At 46.6% G+C, this 24,781-nt stretch overlaps 2 protein-coding genes across 2 annotated transcripts in view; both read left to right on the top strand.

Annotated features, from left to right (window-relative positions):
• Positions 1 to 24,781, top strand: part of LOC137542918 (zinc finger BED domain-containing protein 4-like) — a 275,159-nt gene that overhangs the window by 80,721 nt on the left and 169,657 nt on the right. The gene's annotated exons all lie outside the window — the stretch shown is intronic.
• The window catches only part of LOC137545399 (talin-1-like), an 86,774-nt gene that overhangs the window by 55,650 nt on the left and 6,343 nt on the right, over positions 1 to 24,781 (top strand). Inside the window, exon 8 of the mRNA XM_068266582.1 lies at positions 18,183 to 18,307. Within this exon, the coding sequence (XP_068122683.1) occupies positions 18,183 to 18,307 (125 nt within the window). The remainder of the gene's footprint in view (positions 1 to 18,182; positions 18,308 to 24,781) is intronic.

The following is a 24,781-nucleotide window of genomic DNA, read 5'->3' as shown; positions in this document are numbered from 1 at the left end:
GTCACACACTATTATTATACATTTATATAGCTCTGACATATACCACAGCGCTGTACAGAGATCACTGATCCATTCCCATCAGCCTCTGCACCAGAGGAGCTTACACTCTAATGTCCTCACCACAGTCACACACTATTATTATTATACATTTATATAGCTCTGACATATACCACAGCGCTGTACAGAGATCACTGATCCATTCCCATCAGTCTCTGCACCAGAGGAGCTGACACTCTAATGTCCTCACCACAGTCACACACTATTATTATTATACATTTATATAGCGCTGACATATACCACAGCGCTGTACAGAGATCAGTGATCCATTCCCATCAGCCTCTGCACCAGAGGAGCTTACACTCTAATGTCCTCACCACAGTCACACACTATTATTATACATTTATATAGCTCTGACATATACCACAGCGCTGTACAGAGATCACTGATCCATTCCCATCAGTCTCTGCACCAGAGGAGCTTACACTCTAATGTCCTCACCACAGTCACACACTGTTATTATTATACATTTATATAGCTCTGACATATACCACAGCGCTGTACAGAGATCACTGATCCATTCCCATCAGTCTCTGCACCAGAGGAGCTTACACTCTAATGTCCTCACCACAGTCACACACTGTTATTATTATACATTTATATAGCTCTGACATATACCACAGCGCTGTACAGAGATCACTGATCCATTCCCATCAGTCTCTGCACCAGAGGAGCTTACACTCTAATGTCCTCACCACAGTCACACACTGTTATTATTATACATTTATATAGCTCTGACATATACCACAGCGCTGTACAGAGATCACTGATCCATTCCCATCAGTCTCTGCACCAGAGGAGCTTACACTCTAATGTCCTCACCACAGTCACACACTATTATACATTTATATAGCTCTGACATATACCACAGCGCTGTACAGAGATCACTGATCCATTCCCATCAGTCTCTGCACCAGAGGAGCTTACACTCTAATGTCCTCACCACAGTCACACACTATTATACATTATATAGCTCTGACATATACCACAGCGCTGTACAGAGATCACTGATCCATTCCCATCAGTCTCTGCACCAGAGGAGCTTACACTCTAATGTCCTCACCACAGTCACACACTATTATTATACATTTATATAGCTCTGACATATACCACAGCGCTGTACAGAGATCACTGATCCATTCCCATCAGCCTCTGCACCAGAGGAGCTTACACTCTAATGTCCTCACCACAGTCACACACTATTATTATTATACATTTATATAGCTCTGACATATACCACAGCGCTGTACAGAGATCACTGATCCATTCCCATCAGTCTCTGCACCAGAGGAGCTGACACTCTAATGTCCTCACCACAGTCACACACTATTATTATTATACATTTATATAGCGCTGACATATACCACAGCGCTGTACAGAGATCAGTGATCCATTCCCATCAGCCTCTGCACCAGAGGAGCTTACACTCTAATGTCCTCACCACAGTCACACACTATTATTATACATTTATATAGCTCTGACATATACCACAGCGCTGTACAGAGATCACTGATCCATTCCCATCAGTCTCTGCACCAGAGGAGCTTACACTCTAATGTCCTCACCACAGTCACACACTGTTATTATTATACATTTATATAGCTCTGACATATACCACAGCGCTGTACAGAGATCACTGATCCATTCCCATCAGTCTCTGCACCAGAGGAGCTTACACTCTAATGTCCTCACCACAGTCACACACTGTTATTATTATACATTTATATAGCTCTGACATATACCACAGCGCTGTACAGAGATCACTGATCCATTCCCATCAGTCTCTGCACCAGAGGAGCTTACACTCTAATGTCCTCACCACAGTCACACACTGTTATTATTATACATTTATATAGCTCTGACATATACCACAGCGCTGTACAGAGATCACTGATCCATTCCCATCAGTCTCTGCACCAGAGGAGCTTACACTCTAATGTCCTCACCACAGTCACACACTATTATACATTTATATAGCTCTGACATATACCACAGCGCTGTACAGAGATCACTGATCCATTCCCATCAGTCTCTGCACCAGAGGAGCTTACACTCTAATGTCCTCACCACAGTCACACACTATTACTATTATACATTTATATAGCTCTGACATATACCACAGCGCTGTACAGAGATCACTGATCCATTCCCATCAGTCTCTGCACCAGAGGAGCTTACACTCTAATGTCCTCACCACAGTCACACACTGTTATTATTATATATTTATATAGCTCTGACATATACCACAGCGCTGTACAGAGATCACTGATCCATTCCCATCAGTCTCTGCACCAGAGGAGCTTACACTCTAATGTCCTCACCACAGTCACACACTGTTATTATTATACATTTATATAGCTCTGACATATACCACAGCGCTGTACAGAGATCACTGATCCATTCCCATCAGCCTCTGCACCAGAGGAGCTTACACTCTAATGTCCTCACCACAGTCACACACTATTATACATTATATAGCTCTGACATATACCACAGCGCTGTACAGAGATCACTGATCCATTCCCATCAGCCTCTGCACCAGAGGAGCTTACACTCTAATGTCCTCACCACAGTCACACACTATTATTATTATACATTTATATAGCTCTGACATATACCACAGCGCTGTACAGAGATCACTGATCCATTCCCATCAGTCTCTGCACCAGAGGAGCTTACACTCTAATGTCCTCACCACAGCCACACACTATTATTATTATACATTTATATAGCTCTGACATATTCCACAGCGCTGTACAGAGATCACTGATCCATTCCCATCAGTCTCTGCACCAGAGGAGCTTACACTCTAATGTCCTCACCACAGCCACACACTATTATTATTATACATTTATATAGCTCTGACATATTCCACAGCGCTGTACAGAGATCACTGATCCACTCCCATCAGTCTCTGCACCAGAGCAGACGTGTGGTGGGGAGCTCCTGTTGAGATCCAGAGAGCAGCATAACCGGCTTATACCTAGCCCAGTTCTGTGCTTGTTTTTGGGCTTGGAGACACCTGAGGTCCCTGCTTAGGCCTTGGCCTGCAGGGGCCCTCTCTACACTAGCCAGCTGCTTCCAGCAATGGAGCAGCTGGCTCATGCCCCCCCTGACCTGTCTTACCTAGGGGCAGGGGGGAATATCCGAGAAGCAGCTTCCAGAGATGTGGTGGCGGATGTGGTGGCCTGGAATAAGGCAATGAGTTATCATTCACACCTGTATGACCAACTGGAGTTGCAACTAAAAGAACGGATACACCGCTTCGGAGTGAGATGGAGACCTGAATTCCTCCAAACCGACCCAGTAACTGCGGAGCTACAAAGAAAAATAGATGAGCAGAGGAAAGTGGTGTCAGAACTGGAGGAGAAAGGTGGTCCCTTCCGTGAATCCTACTGTAATGCTGCTCGGTTCCGTCAGCAAGCAGCAAAGCCAGCTATGGGAAGAGCAACACCTACACCTGGAGCCGATGTGAGAGCTGAGACATCCCAAACCGTAAGTCCCGCGGAAAGGGTGGAGGGTAATCCCAGTGAGACCCCGTGTGGGCAGGTAGAGGAGATGGAGGTGACCCTGGAAGGTGTGGAGGGTACTGGTGAGCCAGCTGTGCTCAGAGCCCCCCAGCAGAGTGTGGCTGTGGCCGGAGAGGGGGGCTGTGCTGATGTGCAAACCCAGAGCAGCCCTGTGTGCACAGAGAAAGCTATGGAGAAGGAAATGTTGCAGTCTAACGTGCCTACACCTAATGCGGCTGCCGGTGGAGTTGATGGTGTGACGAGCAATGTGCCTAATGTGGCCCCTGCATCCCCTGTGAGTCAGGAGCCTGCTGACACTGATCCTATGGAGGAGGATATGCAGCCTGAGGATACTAAGAGTGCTGGTGTGGTGGAGAGCGATGTGCCTGTGTCTGCTGATGTGGCCCCTGCACCCCCTGTGAGCCAGGAGCCTGCTGGAGCCGATGTGGTGGGAGAGGGCATGCAGCCTGAATTGCCTGTCCCTAGTAGTGCTGGTGTGCTGGGGAGTGATGTGCCTGTGTCTGCTGAACCTGCTGATGTGCCCCCTGTGAGTCAGGAACCTGCTGATGCTGATCCTATGGAGGAGGATATGCAGCCTGAGGATACTAAGAGTGCTGGTGTGGTGGAGAGCGATGTGCCTGTGTCTGCTGATGTGGCCCCTGCACCCCCTGTGAGCCAGGAGCCTGCTGGAGCCGATGTGGTGGGAGAGGGCATGCAGCCTGAATTGCCTGTCCCTAGCAGTGCTGGTGTGCTGAGGAGTGATGTGTCTGCTGAACCTGCTGATGTGCCCCCTGTGAGTCAGGAACCTGCTGATGCTGGCCTGCTGGAGGAAAAGACAGAGACAAACTTACGTACATCGCTGCCAAGAGCAGCAAAAAGGAGGAAAAGTAAACTTAAACTCACTATGAGGAAGAAGCATGCTGCTCGCAGCCAGCCCTGCACTGCACAGCTGTCTACTGCAGAGGGTGCAGGGCCGGGATTGGCGGGAAAGCAAAGAGGAAGTGATGTCAGCACTACTGGAGCTCTGTACTCTGAGGCATCCCCGGCATCCCTGCGTGTGGGAGCCAGCAGAGCTGATAGGAAAGTGCTGAGTCAGACTGGTGAGAAACTGCAGGCTGGTGATGGAGCTTCTGTGAGTAAAGCTGTCACCAGCCACGAGAAAGGGGATGTTTCATTAACCCCTTCTGAGGTGTCTGCACCTCCAGGGGGGAACTCTGCCACATCCATTGAAGATAATGGTGGCTGTGAGCAAATTTTGTCTGTTAATGCTAATTTGTCTACTGGTGTGGATTGTAATGTTGTTGTGCAGAAACATGTGCCAGAGGTTATTGTGTCCTCACTCCCAGCTGCACAAACTAGTGAGACATCTGCTGAAGAAAAGCAGCTAGCTGCCAATATTGAGGATGAAACCAGGTCTATTGATGTGTCTTCAATTCCGGGTCCTGTCGGGGCTCCTGTCGTGCCTGCTGGGGATCTGGGGTCAGGGCCAGCTGAGTCCACTGTCCACATTAAAGTAAAAACTGTGGACACCATTTTTGGTGACATTAAAACTGTGGTGGTGGATGGGTTGGCACTGGCCCCGGGTCTTGCATGCACGGCAGGCAATGGAGATTCTGTTTCAGTATCTGCTGGTCTTGAAAAGGAGGTTTTAGGGGTGGCAGATGTCCCTTCTGGGGGTTCTAACTCATCTGCCAAAAAGGTATTGCCCCAACAGGTTGAAGAAAACAGGGAAATAGAACGTTTTGAGAAAGAACTTTTGGGGCCGAGGCTGATAGGTGATTTTGTAGCAGGAAATAAGCGGTATGTCATAGAACCTGATGTATTGTATATATTAGGGGAAAAAAATTGTAAAGTACTTGATTTTTTTCAAATAGAGGAAGAGTCTAATTTAAGTAAGATTGAGTCCATAGGCTTAGGTGATTCCAGCCTAGGTATTCAATCAGATTTCAGAGCAGGTGGTATGCGTTTCCTGATTAGAAACGAAGTACTTTTTTGTTATGATGATAAAGGCAGTGAAATCCTCATGGAGGTCATTGCTGGAGTGGGCGAGTGTCATCCTTCTGTAAAAAAAACACCAATTTCTTCTAGTTCTGGTTTAGCCTCTGTCACCAGGAGTGGGGAAACTGTAGCACCTACTGTGCTACCCAAGCCGCAGGCTAAACCCTTTTCGTATGCCCAAAAGGCAGCAAGCGGTCGGTCAGGTGGTAGTGTTGCTGGAGGTAAGAGAGTGCCCGCTCCCTTGGTACAGGGGGAGGATGCACCTGTGTCGGGGGGGAGGAGGAACGTGGTCCGTTTGAAATGGATTGGTGAATCCCGGATCCCGGGAAAGCAGGACTTCGTTCGCCTTCTCCTTGGCACAGGTGTAAAGGCCCAGGACATTTATGCGATCATTGCTCCTGGTGACCCCCCTGAGTACTACGACGTTAGCTTTCTGACTTCAGGGGGGCAAGAGTTTTTTATGGAAGAGAAGGATAGAAGGAGAGCAGAGTGGAAAAACTTTGTTGCATCGTATGTGTCTCGGCAACCCCTGGAGAGGAGGGCTACCGTCGTAGTATACAATGAATCCATCCCAGTACAAGACGTTATCCTCTGGCTCTCTCACTATGTAGATGTGGTGTCCCGTCCCCAGAGGATCCTGGATGACCTGGGTATCTGGTGGGGCGGATATGAAATCTCGATAAAAATGAGATACGAAAATGGAGTGTATTCTCATGTTCCCAGATCCGCCCTTATCGGAAGAGATAAAATTTCAGTTTTCTACCCAGGTCAGCCCAGGGTCTGCAACCGTTGTGGGGGGAGGGGACACTACAGCTATGGCTGTAAGCAGCCCCGGTGTGGTCTTTGCCAGGAGTTGGGCATGACGCAAAGGATTGTAAAAATATCAAGTGTAATCTGTGCCATAGTTTTGGCCATCCCTATAGTGTGTGCCCAAACTCCTGGGAAAACTTGCCTGCCACGGTGAAGGAGGCCTTGCTGGCAAAGATGGAAGAGGAGGGAGTACAGTCGTATGCCCTTAACCTTCCTATTGTGCAAACCTCTCAGCCTGTTTCCCCTGCCATCCCTCCTGATGTGTCGAATCCTGTGTCTGAACCTAGTGTCAACCCAACTACTGTGCTCCCCTCTGAAACAGCGCCCGCTGAGGAGGCCTCTGAGGAACTGTGGCATGTAGTGAAGAGGGCCAGGGGAGGAGGTCGTACTGGGAATGTGACTGGGGGAGCGGGTACTCCCTCCCAAAAATCGCCTGAGTCTGGAGGTCCTAAAAGGAAAGCCGCTAATACCCCTTATCCTGGGTCGCGCAAGGGCCCAAGGGAAAAAGGGACCAAGGAAGCTATAGTTACCAGAGATGGTAAGGGGCCACTGGCCCAGTCAATTTCAAAACCTGGGCAAAGTCCCAAACCTTCTTCTCCCTCTCCAACTGTTTCCCCTACTACTCCTCCCTCACCTTCCCCTCCTGTTATCCCTCCTCCTTCTGCCCTCCCTCCTGTCCCTCCTGATGAACCTCCCGTCCCTGTCCCTTTGTCTAATCCCCCCTCCCCAATGTTACTTTCTGAGACATCTGTGGTCCCTCCCTCAATAGAGAGAGAGCCGATGATGTCGGTTGAGTGGGATGATCTACCTCCAGATGAACTGATTTATCTGGAAAATAGGCTTCGTTATGTGAAGAAACATAAACCTAAAACCCTTAAGGAGAGGCGATTACAGAAGCAGTATGAGACCACTGTTAAAAGACAGGACATCCATTTGTCCAACAGGTTTAGTACTCTGCAAAACGAGCAGGAAGATCCATCCTCTGAGGAGGTCATGGACACAGCAGACTCTGGGCAGAAGAATGCATCCTAATGTTGTCTCTGTCTTGTGTTCTTTTATTTCTTTTTGTCCTTTGTGAAGTAAGTTGGAGGGATTCTATTTTTAACACTCAAATGGCTGTTCTCCCACCACTAAAGCTGGCGACCATTAATGTTGCCAGCATAAAATCAGTAAGAGCTCGTGAGTTAGCCTTACTTTTTCTCAGCCGTTTTGATGCTGACATTTTGTTTTTGCAAGAGACTAGGCTCACCTCTTTGGCTGATATCCACCTGGCCAAGAGGGACTGGAGATCTGGTCCGAGTTATTGGTCTCTTGCGGCTGAGCCTTACAGTGGTGTGGCAGTACTTTTTAGAACTGGTTCAGTAACTTGCCGGCGAGTGTTTGAGATAGAAATGGGGAGATGTCTGGTCCTAGACGTCGTTGTGAAGGGGCAGGACCTCAGGCTAATTAACATCTATGGCCCCCAGTCCAAATGGGAGAGGAAATGCCTTTTTACAGCGATCAGGCCTTTCCTTTTTACAACCCGGCATGTAGTATTTGGTGGTGATTTTAACACCATTGTCAGGTCAATGGACAGGAGAGGTGCCAATACTCGGCTGGGTTGCGATAGTATTTCATTAAATAGAATAGTTAGTGAGGCTGGTTTGGTGGATGTTCACGTTCGACATTCACCAAACCTCACTGGGTTCACTTTTTCTAGAGGTACTAGTCAGAGTAGAATAGACAGGTTTTTTGTTACAGAGAGTCTTGCTACCTCGTCCCCTAGGGTACAGGCGGTAGAATTCTCTGATCACTGTATTCTGTCGGTGGACTTGAATGTTTCGGATGCTCCTCCCAGGGGTAGGGGTATCTGGAGACTTAATTCGACTCTATTGCTGGAGGAGAGTATAAGACAATCTGTTGAGGAATTTTTTCAGGCGCAGGTTACCATCCTGGACTGCTTTGGCAACAGGTCAGAGTGGTGGGAGGTAGTCAAAAAGCGGGTTGTTGGACTCTTCAAGGACCTAGCCAAGAAAAAACACGTTGGTAAATATGTTGCTTACCAACGACTGAGAAGAAGACTTGAAGTCCTTGTTTCGGAAGGCGGAGATCAGGGGGAGATCTCTGAGGTCAAGACTCAACTCAAGCAGCAGCAGTATGAATGGCTGTCCTCTCTGTGTCTGGAAAGGGATTATGGCAAATACCACTCGCCTGATCCCTACCAGAACTGCAGACAAGGTGCAGCGCTTAAAACGGTCATTGGTCTCAGAGATGGTTCAGGATTTGTAGCAAAGTCCAGGCTAGGAATCCTGTCCATTGCTAGAGGTTTTTATGCTGATTTGCTTGGGAGAAAGTCACTTGATCAAGCAAGGATAAAAGATTTTCTGGTCTCTACACCAGGTCTCGATGATGTTGATGTTTCTGGCATAAATTTGACAGAGGTAATCACTACCGAGGAAGTACTAAGAGCTATTGATAGCCTTACACCTAAAAAGACCCCTGGTCCAGATGGCTTGACGGCTGAATTTTACAAGACTTTCAAGTCATTTCTGGCACCTCAATTGGCAGATGTTTTTAATCATTGCCTTGCTGAGGGTGTGTTACCATCGTCCATGAGGCAATCGGCTGTGATCCTTCTGTCAAAAGGTAAAGATCCCGAGATGATTGAGAATTGGCGTCCCATCAGCCTTCTCAACGTCGACAGGAAGATTTTGGCAAAAATTTTGTTCTGGCGTCTGACTCAGGCAACATGTATGCTTTCTCGCCATCAGCACTGCTCAGTTCCGGGTAAAGGCACTTTCTCAGCGTTGTTAGCTGTCCGGGAAGTCTTGGAGCGGTGCAGGGCTGAGGGTTGGGGAAAGTACTTGCTGGCATTGGACCAGTCCAAGGCTTTTGATCGGGTCAACCATGAGTACCTGTGGCAGTTACTTTGCGTTTATGGTCTACAGGGTGGTTTTGTTGATTGGCTCCGTACATTGTACAAAGGGGCAGAGAGTTTCATGCTTGTCAATGGTTGGGTTGGCAAACCTTTTGAAGTAAGTTCTGGTGTCCGTCAGGGTTGCCCTTTGAGCTCCCTCCTGTACGTGTTTGCGATCGACCCCTTCGTGAGGAGGCTAGAGAACAGCATGCTCAGTGGAGTTCCTGCGGGCATCCCTGGTGTCTCATCCTTCAAGGTAGTGGCCTATGCCGATGATGTAACTGTGATAGTCTCTGGGACAGAGGAGGCAAAGGTGGTTGTCTCGGAGATTGCCAGGTACTCAGAAGCATCAGGATCACAGGTCAATCAGGACAAGTGTGAAATTTTCTGGATGGGAAAAGATGGAGAGAGCTTTGTACTTCCTGGCTCCTTTCCTGTACCCCAACCGAAAATTAAGATCCTTGGCATCGAATTCAGTCCTGGTGATTACGGCCATCAAAATTGGGTTTGTAGACTAAATGATGTCGGCGCTAAGGTGGCTCGCTGGAAAGGTTGGCATTTGACCTTCAGAGAAAGGGTTGATCTGATCAAGAGCCATCTGGTACCAATACTGTTATATGTTAGCTGTGTTGCAATTTTGCCTCAATCCCTGTATTCGAGGATATGCGACCTGTTTTTCCAGATGCTCTGGAAAAACAGGTTAAACATTGTGCGCAGAAACATTACCTACAAAGTCAGGCAGGAGGGTGGCTTAGGTATGGTCAACCCGATTGTTTTCTTTTCTCTGCTTTTTATCAAACATAATCTTGGTAACATGCTTTCAGAGAACCCGCCTGACTGGGTAGGCATTTTTCGTGACTGGTTTGGGACTTCTCTCACGAGTTGGGAAAGTAGTGGTCCAGTGAAGAGTTTGGCATCGCGTCGTGACTATCTTCCGGCCTATGTTGCCCCGTGTCTGAGAAAGCTAAGACAGTGGGGATTGACTGTGGAGGATATCAAATCGGTCGGGAGGCGTGCCCTCACGGTCCGGGTGGTAGACTCATACTTTCATGACTCACTGTACTTGAGAGATTGCCCAAGCACGCATCTGGAGGAGGGTTTGCGGCTCATTAATTCGCCGCGGATTCCCAACAAATTGTGGGACATCGCTTGGCTCTCCTTTCAAGGCAAGCTTTATGTTAAGGGTAACGTGAAATGTCTAAAGGTGGAAGCACGTGGATGTCCTCGTGAGGAGTGTGGTGGTGCTGAGGAGTCCATGGACCACTTTTTACTTCACTGCCCCTTTAATGTGGAAGTATGTAAACAGGTGGGTGGGAGCCTAGGTATTCCTTTCCTGGCGCATCTGAGTTATGCTGAGTGGGCATACGGAGCATTCAAACGTCGCCAGGGTTTTGATTTGTGCACTTTGTATTTAGTTAGTTTAGCTGTCAGACATCACACATGGTTAGCACGGTGTCAGCTTTGCATTAGGCAGAAATTCCTCCCTGTTCAGGTGGTGGTGAACAGTATTCTGGGTGAGGTTTCTAGAATTCGGTGCTTGGAGAGGCGTAGGATGGGCAGAGGTGCCTGGGTTCTTGCCTGGCAGAACATCAGGCCTCCTTAGCCTATTAACGTCTCTTCTGGGTGAGCTTTCTATTTCTCATCACAGACTACTTAGATTTTGAATCTTTTTCTACATTTTTTTTGTAAATGACTGGCCGCAGACATACTGGAGGTGTTTTCCTTCCAGCTTATTCTTATTGTATTGGAGATGAGGGTTTTTTTTTTTTTTTTTTTTTTTTTTTTTTTTTTTTTTTTTTTTTTTTTTTTTTTTTTTGTTTGTCTTGTGCAGGTTTTTGATTATTTATCGTCGTATGTGTACACTTGCCCTTTTCCTGAATATGTGGTAGTTTGATTGTTAGTGTTGGTGCATTTATTTTGTATGATTGTTGTTAGGTGATGTCAGGTATTGTGTGGTGTTGGTTATTGTATTTGTTGCATACGTCCAGGTGTTGGGTCTGTGTTGTTTAGTCAGGTCTCGTTGTTTGAATCGGTGGTATGTTTGAGCATTCTTCTGCTCAGGTCTTCATAACAGATCAATATTGTATTATAATGTTATGTTGATTTTGTTGTTTTTGGACATAGAAGTCCTGCTTTTGTTTGTGCATATATATGCAGAATTGATTGTTTTTTCTTGTTTCTTTGATCTTGTTTTTTGTTACAGTTGGTATGATTAATTGATCAAATTATTTTATTTATTTATTTGTATTATAATTGTAAATAATATTTTTCTAATAAAAAATCTACACTCTAATGTCCTCACCACAGTCACACACTATTATTATTATACATTTATATAGCTCTGACATATACCACAGCGCTGTACAGAGATCACTGATCCATTCCCATCAGTCTCTGCACCAGAGGAGCTTACACTCTAATGTCCTCACCACAGTCACACACTGTTATTATTATACATTTATATAGCTCTGACATATACCACAGCGCTGTACAGAGATCACTGATCCATTCCCATCAGTCTCTGCACCAGAGGAGCTTACACTCTAATGTCCTCACCACAGTCACACACTATTATTATTATACATTTATATAGCTCTGACATATACCACAGCGCTGTACAGAGATCACTGATTCATTCCCATCAGTCTCTGCACCAGAGGAGCTTACACTCTAATGTCCTCCCCACAGTCACACGCTATTATTATTATACATTTATATAGCTCTGACATATTCCACAGCGCTGTACAGAGATCACTGATCCATTCCCATCAGTCTCTGCACCAGAGGAGCTTACACTCTAATGTCCTCACCACAGTCACACACTATTATTATTATACATTTATATAGCTCTGACATATACCACAGCGCTGTACAGAGATCACTGATTCATTCCCATCAGTCTCTGCACCAGAGGAGCTTACACTCTAATGTCCTCCCCACAGTCACACGCTATTATTATTATACATTTATATAGCTCTGACATATTCCACAGCGCTGTACAGAGATCACTGATCCATTCCCATCAGTCTCTGCACCAGAGGAGCTTACACTCTAATGTCCTCACCACAGTCACACACTATTATTATTATACATTTATATAGCTCTGACATATACCACAGCGCTGTATAGAGATCACTGATCCATTCCCATCAGTCTCTGCACCAGAGGAGCTTACACTCTAATGTCCTCACCACAGTCACACACTATTATTATTATTATACATTTATATAGCTCTGACATATTCCACAGCGCTGTACAGAGATCACTGATCCATTCCCATCAGTCTCTGCACCAGAGGAGCTTACACTCTAATGTCCTCACCACAGTCACACACTATTATTATTATACATTTATACATCTCTGACATATACCACAGCACTGTACAGAGAGGCGCATCGCCGCCTCTACCCGCCCCTCTCACAGAGAGGGGTGGGGCGAGGCGGCGATCCGTGCAGCGGTTGACGTCAGGAGGGGCAGAGCTGAAGCTGAAAGCTCTGCCCCTTCCAGGAAATGCTGGCGGATTGCCCCCCGGGTGATTTGGGGGCTCTGCAGCCCTCGTTTAGCGGCAGGGATGCAGCGGATTACTTGGGAGCACTGAAGCGAACTATAAGGAAGCTTTTGCTGGCGAGGGCCACAAAATATTGTATCGAGGGCCGCAAATGGCCCACGGGCCGCAAGTTTGAGACCTCTGCTCTAATGTCCTCCTCACAGTCACACACTATTATTATTATAAATTTATATTGCTCTGACATACACCACAGCGCTGTACAGAGATCACTGATCCATTCCCATCAGTCTCTGCACCAGAGGAGCTTACACTCTAATGTCCTCACCACAGTCACACACTATTATACATTTATATAGCGCTGACATATACCATAGCGCTGTACAGAGATCACTGATCCATTCCCATCAGTCTCTGCACCACAGGAGCTTACACTCTAATGCTCTCACCACAGTCACACAGTGATGTAGCTGTGGCATATGGCAGAGTGCTGTACAAAGGTGATGTTTGGTGATGTAGCTGTGGCATATGGCAGAGTGCTGTACAGAGGTGATGTTTGGTGATGTAGCTGTGGCATATGGCAGAGTGCTGTACAGAGGTGATGTTTGGTGATGTAGCTGTGGCATATGACAGAGTGCTGTACAGGGCTGTGGAGTCGGAGTCGTAGAGTCGGGCAATTTTGGGTGCCTGGAGTCGGAGTCGGGAAAAAATGCACCGACTGCGACTACTAATGAATTTGTAACTGTAAAATAGAAAATATGATAAAATGTTCTATTTCTCAGATAATAGTCATTAAAAATAATGTATATATACAGTAATAGCTGTGCTTAGTCCACAAAAATGAAATAAACCAATCAAAATTAGTTACTTGTGCTGCTTCAATAAAGCAGTCCCCGTATTTTTAAGGTCAGATATACATATCTGATTGTGACTGTATATATGATGTGTACACAGGAATCTCTTATATATACTAAATAACATCTATGCTGTAAGAATAAAGCCTGATGTGTAGCTGTGTCACTAATAGAGATGGTCAATGAGATGGAAATAATTCTGCACTGATGCTGATTTATGCAAATGTATGCACTCCCTTTGCTGATGAAATCAAATCATTTGATATGTTATTAAAATTTGGTTCGGTGACTACAAATTAAAGGGTACCTGAGACGGATGAAAAGTAAAGTTTTATACATACCTGGGGCTTCCTCCAGCCCCCTTCTGGCTAATCAGTCCCTCGCTGTCCTCCTCCGCCACCTGGATCTTCTGCTATGAGTCCTGGTAATTCAGCCAGTCAGCGCAGTCCGGCCGCATGCCGCTCCCACAGCCAGGAACATTCTGCACCTGCGCAATAGTGCTGCACAGGTGTAGTATGCTCCTGGCGGCGGAGTGTGTGCATGCGCACTACGCCCGACTGGCTCAAGTACCTGGACTCATAGCAGAAGATCCAGGTGGTGGAGGAGGACAACGAGGGACTGATTATCCTGAAGGCGGCTGGAGGAAGCCCCAGGTATGTATAAAACTTTCATTTCATCTGTCTCAGGTTTACTTTGTTACACAGTAGTACTATACTCTACATATGTACTCTCCACAGAGCTGCAGGGAATCCACTGAGAATGCTGTGCACATTGAACACAGAGGTGTTGTCTGTCACCCATAAACCTGGTTCAGATTGTGCATGAAGAATGTGTAATAGAGGAAGAATCTCCTCATTCCCCTGCAGAGTACCTGCACATCATTCTTACATGTACCCACACTTACATTGCCTAGGGCCTGATAGATGTTCTCTGTTCCGGTCTGTACCTTTTACAAGTACTCTTACCAAGGACTAGTTTTAGTCTAAAGGGAATAAATCTGGCAGTCTCCATATCCTTCTCACTTCAGTTGTCTTGTAAAATTCCTAAGCTTTGGCAGTTAAGAGACGAATTTCATGTTACATACTTTTAATCAACAAAATTGTAATATGCAAATTAGAGGTGTCGGAGTCGGTGGAATCCTAAACTGAGGAGTCGGAGTCGGTGGATTTTTGGACCGACTCCACAGCCCTGGTGCTGTACAGAGGTGATGTAGCTGTGGCATATGGCAGAGTGCTGTACAGAGGTGATGTAGCTGTGGCATATGGCAGAGTGCTGTACAGAGGTGGTGTTTGGTGATGTAGCTGTGGCATATGGCAGAGTGCTGTACAGAGGTGATGTTTGGTGATGTAGCTGTGGCATATGGCAGAGTGCTGTACAGAGGTGATGTTTGGTGATGTAGCTGTGGCATATGGCAGAGTGCTGTACAGAGGTGATGTTTGGTGATGTAGCTGTGGCATATGGCAGAGTGCTGTACAGAGGTGGTGTTTGGTGATGTAGCTGTGGCATATGGCAGAGTGCTGTACAGAGGTGATGTAGCTGTGGCATATGGCAGAGTGCTGTACAGAGGTGATGTTTGGTGATGTAGCTGTGGCATATGGCAGAGTGCTGTACAGAGGTGATGTTTGGTGATGTAGCTGTGGCATATGGCAGAGTGCTGTACAGAGGTGATGTTTGGTGATGTAGCTGTGGCATATGGCAGAGTGCTGTACAGAGGTGATGTTTGGTGATGTAGCTGTGGCATATGGCAGAGTGCTGTACAGAGGTAATGTTTGGTGATGTAGCTGTGGCATATGGCAGAGTGCTGTACAGAGGTGATGTAGCTGTGGCATATGGCAGAGTGCTGTACAGAGGTGATGTTTGGTGATGTAGCTGTGGCATATGGCAGAGTGCTGTACAGAGGTGATGTTTGGTGATGTAGCTGTGGCATATGGCAGAGTGCTGTACAGAGGTAATGTTTGGTGATGTAGCTGTGGCATATGGCAGAGTGCTGTACAGAGGTGATGTAGCTGTGGCATATGGCAGAGTGCTGTACAGAGGTGATGTAGCTGTGGCATATGGCAGAGTGCTGTACAGAGGTGATGTTTGGTAATGTAGCTGTGGCATATGGCAGAGTGCTGTACAGAGGTAATGTTTGGTGATGTAGCTGTGGCATATGGCAGAGTGCTGTACAGAGGTGATGTTTGGTGATGCAGCTGTGGCATATGGCAGAGTGCTGTACAGAGGTGATGTTTGGTGATGTAGCTGTGGCATATGGCAGAGTGCTGTACAGAGGTGATGTTTGGTGATGTAGCTGTGGCATATGGCAGAGTGCTGTACAGAGGTGATGTTTGGTGATGTAGCTGTGGCATATGGCAGAGTGCTGTACAGAGGTGATGTTTGGTGATGTAGCTGTGGCATATGGCAGAGTGCTGTACAGAGGTGATGTTTGGTGATGTAGCTGTGGCATATGGCAGAGTGCTGTACAGAGGTGATGTTTGGTGATGTAGCTGTGGCATATGGCAGAGTGCTGTACAGAGGTAATGTTTGGTGATGTAGCTGTGGCATATGGCAGAGTGCTGTACAGAGGTGATGTAGCTGTGGCATATGGCAGAGTGCTGTACAGAGGTGATGTTTGGTGATGTAGCTGTGGCATATGGCAGAGTGCTGTACAGAGGTGATGTTTGGTGATGTAGCTGTGGCATATGGCAGAGTGCTGTACAGAGGTGATGTAGCTGTGGCATATGGCAGAGTGCTGTACAGAGGTGATGTTTGGTAATGTAGCTGTGGCATATGGCAGAGTGCTGTACAGAGGTAATGTTTGGTGATGTAGCTGTGGCATATGGCAGAGTGCTGTACAGAGGTGATGTTTGGTGATGTAGCTGTGGCATATGGCAGAGTGCTGTACAGAGGTGATGTTTGGTGATGCAGCTGTGGCATATGGCAGAGTGCTGTACAGAGGTAATGTTTGGTGATGCAGCTGTGGCATATGGCAGAGTGCTGTACAGATGTGATGTTTGGTGATGTAGCTGTGGCATATGGCAGAGTGCTGTACAGAGGTGATGTTTGGTGATGTAGCTGTGGCATATGGCAGAGTGCTGTACAGAGGTGATGTTTGGTGATGTAGCTGTGGCATATGGCAGAGTGCTGTACAGAGGTGATGTTTGGTGATGTAGCTGTGGCATATGGCAGAGTGCTGTACAGAGGTAATGTTTGGTGATGTAGCTGTGGCATATGGCAGAATGCTGTACAGAGGTGATGTTTGGTGATGTAGCTGTGGCATATGGCAGAGTGCTGTACAGAGGTAATGTTTGGTGATGCAGCTGTGGCATATGGCAGAGTGCTGTACAGAGGTGATGTTTGGTGATGTAGCTGTGGCATATGGCAGAGTGCTGTACAGAGGTGATGTTTGGTGATGTAGCTGTGGCATATGGCAGAGTGCTGTACAGAGGTGATGTTTGGTGATGTAGCTGTGGCATATGGCAGAGTGCTGTACAGAGGTGATGTTTGGTGATGTAGCTGTGGCATATGGCAGAGTGCTGTACAGAGGTGATGTTTGGTGATGTAGCTGTGGCATATGGCAGAGTGCTGTACAGAGGTGATGTTTGGTGATGTAGCTGTGGCATATGGCAGAGTGCTGTACAGAGGTGATGTTTGGTGATGTAGCTGTGGCATATGGCAGAGTGCTGTACAGAGGTGATGTCTGGTGATGTAGCTGTGGCATATGGCAGAGTGCTGTACAGAGGTAATGTTTGGTGATGTAGCTGTGGCATATGGCAGAGTGCTGTACAGAGGTGATGTTTGGTGATGTAGCTGTGGCATATGGCAGAATGCTGTACAGAGGTGATGTAGCTGTGGCATATGGCAGAGTGCTGTACAGAGGTGATGTTTGGTGATGTAGCTGTGGCATATGGCAGAGTGCTGTGCAGAGGTGATGTTTGGTGATGTAGCTGTGGCATATGGCAGAGTGCTGTACAGAGGTGATGTTTGGTGATGTAGCTGTGGCATATGGCAGAGTGCTGTACAGAGGTGGTGTTTGGTGATGTAGCTGTGGCATATGGCAGAGTGCTGTACAGAGGTGATGTAGCTGTGGCATATGGCAGAGTGCTGTACAGAGGTGATGTTTGGTGATGTAGCTGTGGCATATGGCAGAGTGCTGTACAGAGGTGGTGTTTGGTGATGTAGCTGTGGCATATGGCAGAGTGCTGTACAGAGGTGATGTTTGGTGATGTAGCTGTGGCATATGGCAGAGTGCTGTACAGAGGTGATGTAGCTGTGGCATATGGCAGAGTGCTGTACAGAGGTGATGTTTGGTGATGTAGCTGTGGCATATGTCAGAGTGCTGTACAGAGGTGATGTTTGGTGATGTAGCTGTGGCATATGGCAGAGTGCTGTACAGAGGTGATGTTTGGTGATGTAGCTGTGGCATATGGCAGAGTGCTGTACAGAGGTGATGTAGCTGTGGCATATGGCAGAGTGCTGTACAGAGGTGATGTTTGGTGATGTAGCTGTGGCATATGGCAGAGTGCTGTACAGAGGTGATGTTTGGTGACGTGATCGTCTTTCCACCCCTCCAGGCACGGAATGGGTTGATCCGGAAGACCCCACGGTTATTGCAGAAAACGAGTTATTGGGGGCTGCCGCAGCTATAGAAGCGGCTGCCAAGAAACTGGAGCAGCTTAAACCTCGTGCCAAGCCTAAGGTAAGACCCCGCCCCCAGCATGGCCCCACCCCTCAATCTGAATATGAAGTATATAGTGCTGTTATCGCCTGCGGTGTTGTACTGAGGGAGTGTTACATTACAGATGCCCGTACATAATGCAGAACATACCACCTCCTACAAGTCACAGGAGGGAGAGAGCCCTGGCCTTATGAGCTTACACTCTGGAGGTGTGTATGCAGGATGTAGCGTATTGTATTCAGGAGGCCAGCTCAGAGGGTGACGCCGCAGTCTACCATTCAGCTTCAGACCTGAGGGAATCCTGAAGGCAGTCAGCACTGCAGGCAAAGTAACCATTGGATTGGTTGGGGGAGTCCACACACAGTCCAATTTCGATTGTATAAACAATCAATACAATCTGGGATCTCATATAGCAATCGGGTCGCTGCCACCAATTTACATTTGCGTGAGAATACGCAATCTAACTCTAGTTAGTCCTGTAGGGAAAAGGGTTAATTCAACATCAACTAACATCCTTTTTAGAGATAGCAAAAGATAAGAATATCACTAAAACGGTTATGGTAACGTTCTCTTAGGAAACGCTGGACTCTTTGCAGAGATTTCACAACAAGCACTCGGACAAACAATTTTTGATCATTTATTTTATAGGAAAATATATAGAAAAATAATGTATATACAGTAAGTGAACAGCTTAACCACTTGAGGACCGTGGGCTTTACCCCCCTTAAGGACCGGCCACTTTTTTTCCATCCAGACCACTGCAGCTTTCACGGTTTATTGCTCAGTCATACAACCTACCACCTAAATGAATTTTGGCTCCTTTTCTTGTCACTAATAAAGCTTTCTTTTGGTGCTATTTGATTGCTCCTGCGATTTTTACTTTTTATTATATTCATCAAAAAAAGACATGAATTTTGGCAAAAAAATGATTTTTTTAACTTTCTGTGCTGACATTTTTCAAATAAAGTAAAATTTCTGTATACATGCAGCGCGAAAAATGTGGACAAACATGTTTTTGATAAAAAAAAACAACCATTCAGTGTATATTTATTGGTTTGGGTAAAAGTTATAGCGTTTACAAACTATGGTGCAAAAAGTGAATTTTCCCATTTTCAAGCATCTCTGCCTTTTCTGCCCACCTGTCATGTTTCATGAGGGGCTAGAATTCCAGGATAGTATAAATACCCCCCAAATTACCCCATTTTGGAAAGAAGACATCCCAAAGTATTCACTGAGAGGCATAGTGAGTTCATAGAAGATATTATTTTTTGTCACAAGTAAGCGGAAAATGACAGTTTGTGCCAAAAAAAAAAAAGTTTCCATTTCTTCTAACTTGCGACAAAAAAAAATGAAATCTGCCACGGACTCACCATGCCCCTCTCTGAATACCTTGAAGTGTCTACTTTCCAAAATGGGGTCATTTGTGGGGTGTGTTTACTGTCCTCGCATTTTGGGGGGTGCTAATTTGTAAGCACCCATGTAAAGCCTAAAGGTGCTCATTGGACTTTGGGCCCCTTAGCGCAGTTAGGCTGCAAAAAAGTGCCACACATGTGGTATTGCCGTACTCAGGAGTAGTAGTATAATGTGTTTTTGGGGTGTATTTTTACACATACCCATGCTAGGTGGGAGAAATATCTCTGTAAATGATAATTTTTTAATTTTTTTTACAAACAATTGTCATTTACAGAGATATTTCTCCCACACAGCATGGGTATGTGTAAAAATACACCCCAAAACACATTATACTACTTCTCCTGAGTACGGCGATACCACATGTGTGGCACTTTTTTGCACCCTAACTGCGCTAAAGGGCCCAAAGTCCAATGAGTACCTTTAGGATTTCACAGGTCATTTTGAGAAATTTCGTTTCAAGACTACTCCTCACGGTTTAGGGCCCCTAAAATGCCAGAGCAGTATAGAAACCCCACAAATGACCCCATTTTAGAAAGAAGACACCCCAAGGTATTCCGTTAGTATAGGAGTATGGTGAGTTCATAGAAGATTTTATTTTTTGTCACAAGTTAGCGGAAAATGACACTTTGTGAAAAAAACAATAAAAATCAATTTCCGCTAACTTGTGACAAAAAATAAAATCTTCTATGAACTCACCATACTCCTAACGGAATACCTTGGGGGTGTCTTCTTTCTAAAATGTAGTCATTAGTGGGGTTTCTATACTGTCCTGGCATTTTAGGGGCCCTAAACCGTGAGGAGTAGTCTTGAAACAAAATTTCTCAAAATGACCTGTGAAATCCTAAAGGTACTCATTGGACTTTGGGCCCCTTAGCGCAGTTAGGGTGCAAAAAAGTGCCACACATATGGTATCGCCGTACTCTGGAGAAGTAGTACAATGTGTTTTAGGGTGTATTTTTACACATACCCATGCTGAGTGGGAGAAATAACTCTGTAAATGGACAATTGTGTGTAAAAAAATCAAAAGATTGTCATTTACAGAGGTATTTCTCCCACCCAGCATGGGTATGTGTAAAAATACACCCTAAAACACATTATACTACTTCTCCCGAGTACGGCGATACCACATGATTGGCACTTTTTTGCAGCCTAACTGCGCTAAGGGGCCCAAAGTCCAATGAGTACCTTTAGGATTTCACAGGTCATTTTTGTTTCAAGACTACTCCTCACGGTTTAGGGCCCCTAAAATGCCAGGGCAGTATAGGAACCCCACTAATGACCCCATTTTAGAAAGAAGACACCCCAAGGTATTCCGTTAGGAGTATGGTGAGTTCATAGAAGTTTTTATTTTTTTGTCACAAGTTAGCGGAAATTGATTTTAATTGTTTTTTTTTCACAAAGTGTCATTTTCCGCTAACTTGTGACAAAAAATAAAATCCTCTATGAACTCACCATACTCCTAACGGAATACCTTGGGGTGTCTTCTTTCTGGAATGGGGTCATTTGTGGGGTTCCTATACTGCCCTGGCATTTTAGGGGCCCTAAACTGTGAGGAGTAGTCTTGAAACAAAAATGACCTGTGAAATCCTAAAGGTACTCATTGGACTTTGGGCCCCTTAGCGCAGTTAGGCTGCAAAAAAGTGCCACACATGTGGTATTGCCGTACTCAGGAGAAGTATTATAATGTGTTTTGGGGTGTATTTTTACACATACCCATGCTGGGTGGGAGAAATACCTCTGTAAATGACAATTGTTTGATTTTTTTTACACACAATTGTCCATTTACAGAGAGATTTCTCCCACCCAGCATGGGTATGTGTAAAAATACACCCCAAAACACATTATACTACTTCTCCTGAGTACGGCGATACCACGTGTGACACTTTTTTGCAGCCTAGGTGCGCTAAGGGGCCCAACGTCCTAATCACAGGTCATTTTGAGGCATTTGTTTTCTAGACTACTCCTCACGGTTTAGGGCCCCTAAAATGCCAGGGCAGTATAGGAACCCCACAAGTGACCCCATTTTAGAAAGAAGACACCCCAAGGTATTCTGTTAGGTGTATGGTGAGTTCATAGAAGATTTTATTTTTTGTCACAAGTTAGTGAAAAATGACACTTTGTGAAAAAAAAAAGAAAAATCAATTTCCGCTAACTTTTGACAAAAAATAAAATCTTCTATGAACTCGTCATACACCTAACAGAATACATTGGGGTGTCTTTTTTCTAAAATGGGGTCAGTTTCTGGGGTTCCTATACCGCCCTGGCATTTTACGGGCCCAAAACCGTGAGTAGTCTGGAAACCAAATGTCTCAAAATGACTGTTCAGGGGTATAAGCATCTGCAAATTTTGATGACAGGTGGTCTATGAGGGGGTGAATTTTGTGGAACCAGTCATAAGCAGGGTGGCCTTCTAGATGACAGGTTGTATTGGGCCTGATCTGATGGATAGGAGTGCTAGGGGGGTGACAGGAGGTGATTGATGGGTGTCTCAGGGGGTGGTTAGAGGGGAAAATAGATGCAATCAATGCACTGGGGAGGTGATCGGAAGGGGGTCTGAGGGGGATCTGAGGGTTTGGCCGAGTGATCAGGAGCTCACACGGGGCAAATTAGGGCCTGATCTGATGGGTAGGTGTGCTAGGGGGTGACAGGAGGTGATTGATGGGTGTCTCAATGTGTGATTAGAGGGGGGAATAGATGCAAGCAATGCACTGGCGAGGTGATCAGGGCTGGGGCCTGAGGGCATTCTGAGGGTGTGGGCGGGTGATTGAGTGCCCTAGGGGCAGATAGGGGTCTAATCTGATAGGTAGCAGTGACAGGGGGTGATTGATGGGTAATTAGTGGGTGTTTAGGATAGAGAACAGATATAAACACTGCCCTTGGGAGGGGATCTGCGGGCGAACTATTGGTGTGGGTGGGTGATCAGATTGCCCGCAAGGGGCAGGTTAGGGGCTGATTGATGAGTGGCAGTGACAGGGGGTGATTGATGGGTGGCAGTGCCAGGGGGTGATTGATGGGTGGCAGTGACAGGTGGTGATTGATGGGTGATTGACAGGTGATCAGTGGGTTATTACAGGGAAGAACAGATGTAACTAATGCACTGGCGAATTGATAAGGGAGGGTCTGAGGGCAATCTGAGCGTGTAGGCGGGTGATTGGGTGCCCGCAAGGGGCAGATTAGGGTCTAATCTGATGGGTAACAGTGACAGGTGGTGATAGGGGGTGATTGATGGGTAATTAGTGGGTGTTTAGAGGAGAGAATAGATGTAAACACTGCGCTTGGGTTATGATCTGATGTCGGATCTGCGGGCGATCTATTGGTGTGGGTGGGTGATCAGATTGCCCGCAAGGGGCAGGTTAGGGGCTGATTGATGGGTGGCAGTGACAGGGGGTGATTGATGGGTGGCAGTGACAGGGGGTGATTGATGGGTGATTGACAGGTGATCAGTGGGTTATTACAGGGAAGGACAGATGTAAATAATGCCCTGGCGAATTGATAAGGGGGGGTCTAAGGGCAATCTGAGCGTGTAGGCGGGTGATTGGGTGCCCGCAAGGGGCAGATTAGGATCTGATCTGATGGGTAACAGTGACAGGTGGTGATAGGGGGTGATTGATGGGTAATTAGTGGGTGTTTAGAGGAGAGAATAGATGTAAACACTGCGTTTGGGTGGTGATCTGATGTCGGATCTGCGGGCGATCTATTGGTGTGGGTGGGTGATCAGATTGCCCGCAAGGGGCAGGTTAGGGGCTGATTGATGGGTGGCAGTGACAGGGGGTGATTGACAGGTGATTGACAGGTGATCAGGGGGGATAGATGCATACAGTACACGGGGGAGGGGGGGGGTCTGGGGAGAATCTGAGGGGTGGGGGGGGGGGTGATCAGGAGGGGGCAGTGGGCAGGGGGGGAGATAAAAAAAAATAGCGTTGACAGATAGTGACAGGGAGTGATTGATGGGTGATTAGGGGGTTGATTGGGTGCAAACAGGGGTCTGGGGGGTGGGAAGGGGTGGGTCCTGTAATGGGAAGGGGTGGGTCCTGTAATGAGAAGAGGTGGGTCCTGTAATGAGAAGAGGTGGGTCCTGTAATGAGAAGGGGCGGGTCCTGTAATGAGAAGGGGTGGGTCCTGTAATGGGAAGGGGTGGGTCCTGCAATGAGAAGGGGTGGGTCCTGCAATGAGAAGGGGCTGGTCCTGTAATTGTAAGGGGCGGGTCCTGTAAGGAGAAGGGGCGGGTCCTGTAATGAGAAGGGGCGGGTCCTGTAATGAGAGATGTTTTCCCCACCTAACCTCTGGCAGAGTCCAGCCCCTTGTCTTAGGGGAGAGAGTTTGGCATTTCATGAAATCATACCACAACGCTGTGAATATTCGGTATATCTATAGGTACCAAACATGCTTGTTTTACCAGCCTCCCTGTCTAGGGCATTGATATCTCAGGCTGTAGAGCAGCTAGCATTCACAAGATGTATCGCCATTGACATATAAGGTAGTAGTCAGATGATGACACCATGTGAAATGATGTATAATAAAGTTTGATTAGGAGGCAGTGGCTCTGTGCTTCTGGAGGACAGGCCTGGCGAATGTCCCTTTGCCAGTTATGGCTTCTGTATGACGGTCCTGTTTGCTGACTAGCTATTAGTGCCTCTGTGATGTAGGAAGAAGAAATGGGAGGGGTTAGATGTCATCTCCTAGCAGAAATAGAAACAATCAGTTCCTATAGAGGGGGACTGCTTTGTGACAGGACACTGCTTTTTTAAGTCAAATGAAAACAAACCGATTTCTCCGAATCACGCCTTGGTGCACATATTTTCCTGTGATGGTGCAGGTGAATCTGTCACAAGACCCCTCCCAATGTGTGAGACTCCTCCCCCTCAAAGGGTGAGACTCCCAATGTGTGAGACTCCCTCCCAATGTGTGAGACTCCTCCCCCTCAAAGGGTGAGACTCCCAATGTGTGAGACTCCTCCCCCTCAAAGGGTGAGACTCCCAATGTGTGAGACTCCCTCCCAATGTGTGAGACTCCTCCCCCTCAAAGGGTGAGACTCCCAATGTGTGAGACTCCTCCCCCTCAAAGGGTGAGACTCCCAATGTG

Source organism: Hyperolius riggenbachi, chromosome 2 (genome assembly GCF_040937935.1).
Source record: "Hyperolius riggenbachi isolate aHypRig1 chromosome 2, aHypRig1.pri, whole genome shotgun sequence".
Lineage (NCBI taxonomy): Eukaryota > Metazoa > Chordata > Amphibia > Anura > Hyperoliidae > Hyperolius > Hyperolius riggenbachi.
This window is presented reverse-complemented; position numbering and strand designations above follow the sequence as displayed.